Source organism: Nannobrachium achirus (assembly GCF_963921795.1).
Source record: "Nannobrachium achirus genome assembly, chromosome: 11".
NCBI classification, from domain to species: Eukaryota; Metazoa; Chordata; class Actinopteri; order Myctophiformes; family Myctophidae; genus Nannobrachium; species Nannobrachium achirus.
In genome coordinates this window covers 58,888,361-58,895,353 of record NC_137820.1, presented here as the reverse complement: position 1 = coordinate 58,895,353, position 6,993 = coordinate 58,888,361, and the positions used below count along the sequence as shown (strand labels likewise).

Sequence of the window (6,993 nt, the reverse complement as noted above, 5' to 3'; positions counted from 1 at the left end):
TCATGGATAGAATTTACTGTTGTTTATTTTCTTCTCTTTCATTCTAAAACACAAGTGGAGGAGAACACATTATTATATTGAAAGACTCAAACATACTCAGAGATAGGATGCTTATTATTTCTTTGTTTCGTTGGTGCGCCAGAAGATTCAGGTTTTCTGCATCGACCCCTTAGTTGAGAGAGAGATGAAGCAGGGACCCCCGCGACTTGTTCATAGATTCCATATAGTTTCATTGTTTGACAGCCAAATCATCAGTGTATTTTGGATTCATGTCAATTTGTGTCTTCAGATACGTATTTAACCACTTGAACCGTCAATACTTTACTTGACCTTTCACTCTGTACTTAGTCTGCTCTTTTTCCCCTCAACGTCAAACGTCTTTGCCGAAAATAGCCGATCTACAAGCTCACAACGCCTCGCAGCGCGAGGCGTTGTGAGCTTGTAGATCTGCTATTTTTGGCTAAAGTTCTCAGGATATGGACACTAGGGTTCAAGTGGTTAGTATAAAAAAAGGAGACAAAAGTTTCTATCAATCAAAGATTTGGAGGACCCCCTGTAGTAACTCTGAGGACCCCCTGTTGAAGACCCCTGATCTACAATGTGCTAAGAACTGTTGAAGACCCCTGATCTACAATGTGTTAAGAACTTACCTCTGTTTCTCACTGGTGCTGGGCTCTCTGGTGAGGTCATTGCGCTGGTGAGGAGGGACAGAGCGCTGGGTCTTGGTGTTGGTGCCGTACAGGAAAGGTTCGTTAGGCTCCGTTTGCCTTTTCCGCAGTTGGCTAGAAGACGAGTACAGTTCCTCCTCCTCTTTCTGAGTGAAAGCAGCGAGTTGGTTTATTTAGTTAGAAAGTTAGAATTTATAATGTATAGAAGTTTTTCACATTCAAACTCCCATCAACCTTTTTAAAGATCACATAATAAAACAAATTAATCCAGAGTTTTCTATTCATATGATTATGAAGCGTCAACTGACGATGAAAAATAATTACCGGTAATTTATCCAAAGAGTAAGACAATAAAGGGCAACATTTTCAGGCTTAGAAATGACATGTTGTTCCTCACCTGCACTTGCTCAATGCTGATGTAGACCAAGAGAGAGGCGAGCTCTAAGTTCTCACTGTAGCCATTCTTCAGCGGTACTGAACGATAACCTGTCAAAACATGCAAAACACTAAACAACCTGTACACTGTGTAACTATGCACACATGCAAACACCGAAGTAGTGTATATCATCACTGTTGGGCAGAAACCTTGTATCCTCTTCATATATTTACTTTTATACTATTATACAATGATGCAACGCGTTGTGAACTTTTAGATGATTTCTGAAAGTGAAAGTTAAAGTGGTTAAATGTGTCTGCGGTTTTTGGAGCTGTGTGAAGCACAGGCTCCCTATACGTGGCTGTGTGGGTCTGTGTGTGTGTCTGTGTGTCTGTCTGTCTGTCTGTGTGTGTGTCTGTATGTAGCCTGAACTTCCTAAACTTCGGCACGCCACTAGTCCCACAGTTTTGCCACCACACACTCGCGCCATATGTCAAATCGACCGGCTTACTCGGGAATCGTGGGCTATTACTTTTCTAAGAGAAAGGTTCTATAGTTTAATTGATATTAATTTATTAGTGAATTAATTTTCCCCATTGACTTATAATGGGAATCGCAAAAACTCACATTCAATTATTTGTCTCTCGCAAACCATAGGGGCTAGAGTTTCAAGACTTGGAGAGGAGGTTCATAATGATTTCAAGGATTAAATAAAAAATAATTGTGTCATTTGGCCGCATGGTGGCGCCATAACACCCCACTTTACGTTTTGGCCTGTAACTCTTGAACCGTAGGTCGGAAAATTAAAAATATTTTTTCCCTGGATTCCTTGGGCCATGACGCATCTCCCCATATAGGCCACGCCCATTTGCGCCATGATAGATTTTCCGCCATCTTGAATTTTCTCCAAAACACACTTTTTGCTCCTTTTCCTACATATTTTCTTCAAATGTCACAAAAATCGGTACACATGATCCACACACACACACACACACACACACACACACACACACACACACACACAGCTCCACTTCACACAGGTGTGATTTTTAAAAACATTGAACCAATAAAAAGTATTAACAAGAGCTTGTGACAAAATAATAACTACAGTACATTGGATCCATTTTCATTTCCTGAATGACAGAGACCATATACATAGTATAAAGGAACTTTCGATCGGGTGGAAACCTTGAATACATTCAATGGTTGAAAAAGTACTCAAATCTTTTACTTATGTAAAAGTAGCAATACTGCAATATAGAAATACTCTGTTTTTGCAGGCGCGGTTCTAGCCCTGAGCAGTAGCGCGTGCACGTCTCACGCGCGCGCTTTTCGCGGATTTGATTGCGTTTTATTCGGGTTTCCGCGGTTTATTTCTTTGCTAAACAATCGGTAACGGCACACTACACTTTCCCTTTGCCTCTCCACATGCACCAGCCAGCAAGATAGTCTTGGAATTCTTGGTACCAACACTCCAACAGACAGACAACACCAGTGTCATATAATCATTCAGTTCCAAAAGCTTTTCAGTTAATCTACTTAATTGTACACCACTCTGTCTACTACAGCAAGTATGATGGTATTGCTTCCCAAACGTTTTTAGCCCGTGAACCAAGAGAAACTAAACCCAAACAAGTAGAAGTGAAAATAGCCAATCTACAAGCTCACAACGAGTCGCTTCGCGCTGCGTTGTGAACTTCTAGATCTGCTATTTTCGATTTAATTAACATTTGTCTCAGCGGACAACTTTTGACATCAAGAAAAGGGTTCGGCATAGGCAAGCTGCAGCAGCAGTCAAGTGTAGACCTACTACTCACCATCCAGAAGAATTAGATTCCAAAACCAGTTGACAACAATCAACAGCAGAGCAGCATATTTTATCCTGTTTATCCATTGTCCCAGTTTTTGGAAAAAGATTGATGAAAAGCCCCTCTCTCTTATATGCAACTTTGGGAAAGTTGTAAAGGCTTTGGTGGTGATCTTGTACAGTTTCCATAACATCTCCTCATAAAGAACTTCAATTGAGTGTATAATGTTTCTTTTATATGGGTTGTAAGTTGTCCTCCTGCGTGCCTTCGAGGCGTTGTGAGCATGTAGATAGATCGGCTATTTTCATACTTCCCATGGACAGTCAGTGCGCATTGCAAGATGATGCTGAAATGGACTGCAGACTGTCTTCTCTCTCCCCCAGCGCCCCCGTTCGCAAATTAATGTGTAGGCTAAACTGTTCGACAACTAGGGCCAACCCAGCAACAACTATCGTTTCCTGTCTTACTTTCACAATAAAGTGTCACCCGCTTACTTCCCAATGCAGCTTATTTCACGCAGGTTATTATTAACAGGAAACAGTGTAGCTTAACCCGTGTGTTTTTGTGCAACCAAGCGTGCATGGGAGAGAGAGTGATGAGGGTGAGAGAGAGAGACATTGAGAAACAGAGAGAGAGAGAGAACTCAGAGAAGTGCCGTTTTTTCTCCGTCTGACCGTCTCTCTCCCGATTTTGCTAGCCCCGAAAACTACTGGTGCTAGTCAGGAAAATAGTGGTGCTTAAGCACCAAAAGCCTCCGCCTAAATCCGCGCCTTAGGCTGGGCTCAGACCAAAATGCCTACGAGAGTGGAATCCGCGTTCCGCCAATGCATTTCAATGAGAAGGCGGCGGTTTCATGTCAGTGGAGGATATCTGCGCTCCGCGCAGACCTTGCGTTTATGCTGGAGCAAAGAAATTCTCCGCGCAGATTCTGGTTTCCCCCCCTGTCCAATCGGGTGAGTCGAAGGCGTAACATTCTGAGAATCAGGAAGGGACTGGGAGATGTTTTGTTTTGATCAAGAGTCTCGTGCACCCAAACTCTTCTCTTTTTAGCTTGTTGCATCTCCCCTTCCAATAAAGCAAGGGCGAGTACCCTTCGCCTGTCCATTATAGAGTTGACACGTAAAATATGATGAGGATCGCTACGCTAGTGTAACAGGCTACAGAGAGGGAGGGCGGTGCGGGAAGTGAGTGACAGGGGCGTCACTGGCTTTGGGACGGAATATGCTCTCTGCGTTTTTTGCCAGCAGCGCACCAGAAGAGTTTATCCACTGCCGACCATATTTTGGTCTGAGGGCAGCCTAAAGTAAAAGTAATGTTCGCGTTTAAGTACCAAAAGTAAAAGTACTCATAATACAGAACGTGCCATTTCAAGTTTTCAAATGTATGAAAATCTTTTGAAAATAGCTGGCTATTTTGAAATAGCTGGAATGTGTATAGGGTTGAAGTGGTTAATGTATGTTTTGTAATAATTATCAATCTACAAAGTAACTAGTAACTAAAGTTTTCAAGTAAACGTAGTGGAGTAAAAGTACAATATTTGGATCCGAGATGTAAAAGTATTGGAAATGGGAAATACTCGAGTAAAGCACAAATACCTCAAAATTGTGCTTGAGTACAGTACTAAAGTAAATTTACTTAACTACAGTACTTTCCACAACTCTATACCCATTACCTGCACTGCCTATACATTTCCAAGTCTAGTGTGTGCGTGTGTGCCATAGACTGTAAAAAAATATGGACGGTGGAAAGCCATTGGTTTCTATGCTGCGCGAATTACGCTTTTTTGGACGTTGTATGGGTGCCGCCATCATTGTTTTAATGGTACCAAAGGAATACTATTGGCTGCCAACGGTCACGTGCAACCGCAGGGATACATGGGATATTGTCTTGAGCTTGCCGAAAATAAAGCACACAAAGAAGAACCATCACAAGCCTATGATCACAAGACCCTCCCTGCTATCAAATATAACATAAATTGGACCATATTTCCACAAAACGCATATCATGGTGATTGAAACGAGGCTTTAAACTAGCGACAGGAACCATAAAGTATTTATGACAATGTTTATTAAGGTAAGAAAATCAAATGTAAAAGTTCGGGGGAAACTAATGAAATCCTATGGAGAACATGTTGCTTCTGGTGCCAGAACAGCGCAACTATCGGCCAATCACAGGAACTTTCAGTTCCGTTTTTGTTTCATTTTAAATTGGGACAACTACACCCATGGTGTGTGCATGTGCATGTGTGTGTGTGTGTGTGTGTGTGTGTGTGTGTGTGTGTGTGCGTGTGTTTTCTACCTTTGCGGATGCCTTTAAAAGGAAACGTGGCCTGAGCCAGGAAGTTGGGGTCTGAGAACATGTCCTCTTCACTGACCACGAAGCGTAGGTAGGTCAGCTCTGGTTCATACACTGGAAAGGTTACTGGTGCTGTGGGGGCCCTCCACAGTGGATTCAGACCGTTGTCACCTGGGGAAACACCAGCAGTCAAACATCTGGTTGTCACTTTTGTGGCGGAGGACAGTATGAAGATTCTGTGCAGGGGAGGTTTAATTTGTTCTACAGCAGGGTTGAGCAACTTTGATGATAGAGGTGGCCACTGTATTTCCACACTCACTCCAGGGGGCCACATTGCATACTGTTGCTGTCAACAGAAACCTCTTATCTGTAACTTATTAAGTGTGCCTGCCATGCAATGGCAAAACACTTATTGTAATCCGCCATACTTAAAGGGGAAGACCACCCATTTTCAATATTGAACTATGTCATTAATATACCTTAGAGGAGTTGTGTGGGAATAATAAAAACGTTCCCCCTCTTCTGTGTTGCCTAGAACTGGAGGATTGATTTTGGGGTTTGTATTGTAAAGTACAATGTGTGATGTCATCAAGTTGTAATTTGCAATACAAACCCCAAAATCAATCCTCCAGTTCTAGGTAACACAGAAGAGGGGGAACTTTTTTATTATTTCCACACAACTCCTCTAAGGTATATTAATGACATAGTTCAATATTGAAAATGGGTGGTCTTCCCCTTTAAGTAAGTAAGTAACGTTCTTGCAAATTTGGTGCGCTAATAACTGCCGCACAATTTACGCCACCGCCGCAATATATACATCAAAACGTGCGGCTCGGCCGGGAATGGTGTGCTATTACTTTTCTAAGAGAAAAGTTGTATCGTTTAATTGATATTAATTTATTAGTGAATTAATTTTACCCATTGACTTATAATGGGAATCGCAAAAACTCACATTCAATATTTTTTTTCTCGCAAACCATAGGGGCTACAGTTTCAAAACTTGGAGAGGAGATTTATAATGATATCAAGGATTAAATGAAAAATTATTTCGTCAGTTGGCCTCATGGTGGCGATATAACAGTCCACTTTACCTTTCGGCCTGTAACTCTTGAACCGCGGGTCGGAAAATTAAAATTCCTTTTTCCCTGGATTCCTTGGGTCATGACGCATCTCCTCATATAGGCCACGCCCATTTGCGTCAGTTTAGATTTTCCGCCATTTTGAATTTTCTTCAAAACACACTTTTTGCTCCTTTTCCTACATATTTTCTCCAAATGTCACAAAAATCAATACACACGATCTATGGACTCATGCGATAAACATATTTAAACGATATTTTGATAGTCCAAACCGTTCTTCCGTAACAGGGTTCCAAAGTTAGCGGGAGGAGCCCGTTTTGTAAGAAGTAGCCATAAATCACAAACGAAACATCCAGTCAACACCAAATTTTAACCACAAGTGGGGGGCGCTATACTGAACATATACCCAAAAGCATTTCCACTTCGACCGGCACCACAAATGCGCAAAACGTAACCGTTTCATGCCAAAACGCGTTTTTCAGGGGGAACGACCCTCTCAAAACAAAACACAAACGATCTCGGGAGCGACGGGACAACGTAATCGCCTTGCGGAACTTGTGGGAGGAGCCTAAAACAAGAAACCATATTGCTAATGCTAACACATGCTAATGCTAACAAATGCTAATGCTAACAAAGATGCTAATGTTAACACATACAAGGTTGCACACACTTAGCGAGCTGCAGGCACACTTAAAATTTCTTCGAAATTTTCTTTTCTAGTTTCGTAAATTGAAGTCCCACTCCGTCATTCTGCTGTCACGAATAAG

At 41.9% G+C, this 6,993-nt stretch overlaps 1 protein-coding gene across 1 annotated transcript in view; it reads right to left on the bottom strand.

Moving 5' to 3' along the window:
- LOC308294490 (fibronectin type III domain-containing protein 7-like) overlaps positions 1-6,993 on the bottom strand; it is a gene marked incomplete at both ends in the record, with an annotated part of 29,757 nt that continues 22,764 nt past the window's right edge. Inside the window, 4 exons of the mRNA XM_080737223.1 lie at positions 1-43; positions 651-814; positions 1,066-1,154; positions 5,151-5,318. Of these exons, the coding sequence (XP_080593349.1) occupies positions 1-43; positions 651-814; positions 1,066-1,154; positions 5,151-5,318 (464 nt within the window). The remainder of the gene's footprint in view (positions 44-650; positions 815-1,065; positions 1,155-5,150; positions 5,319-6,993) is intronic.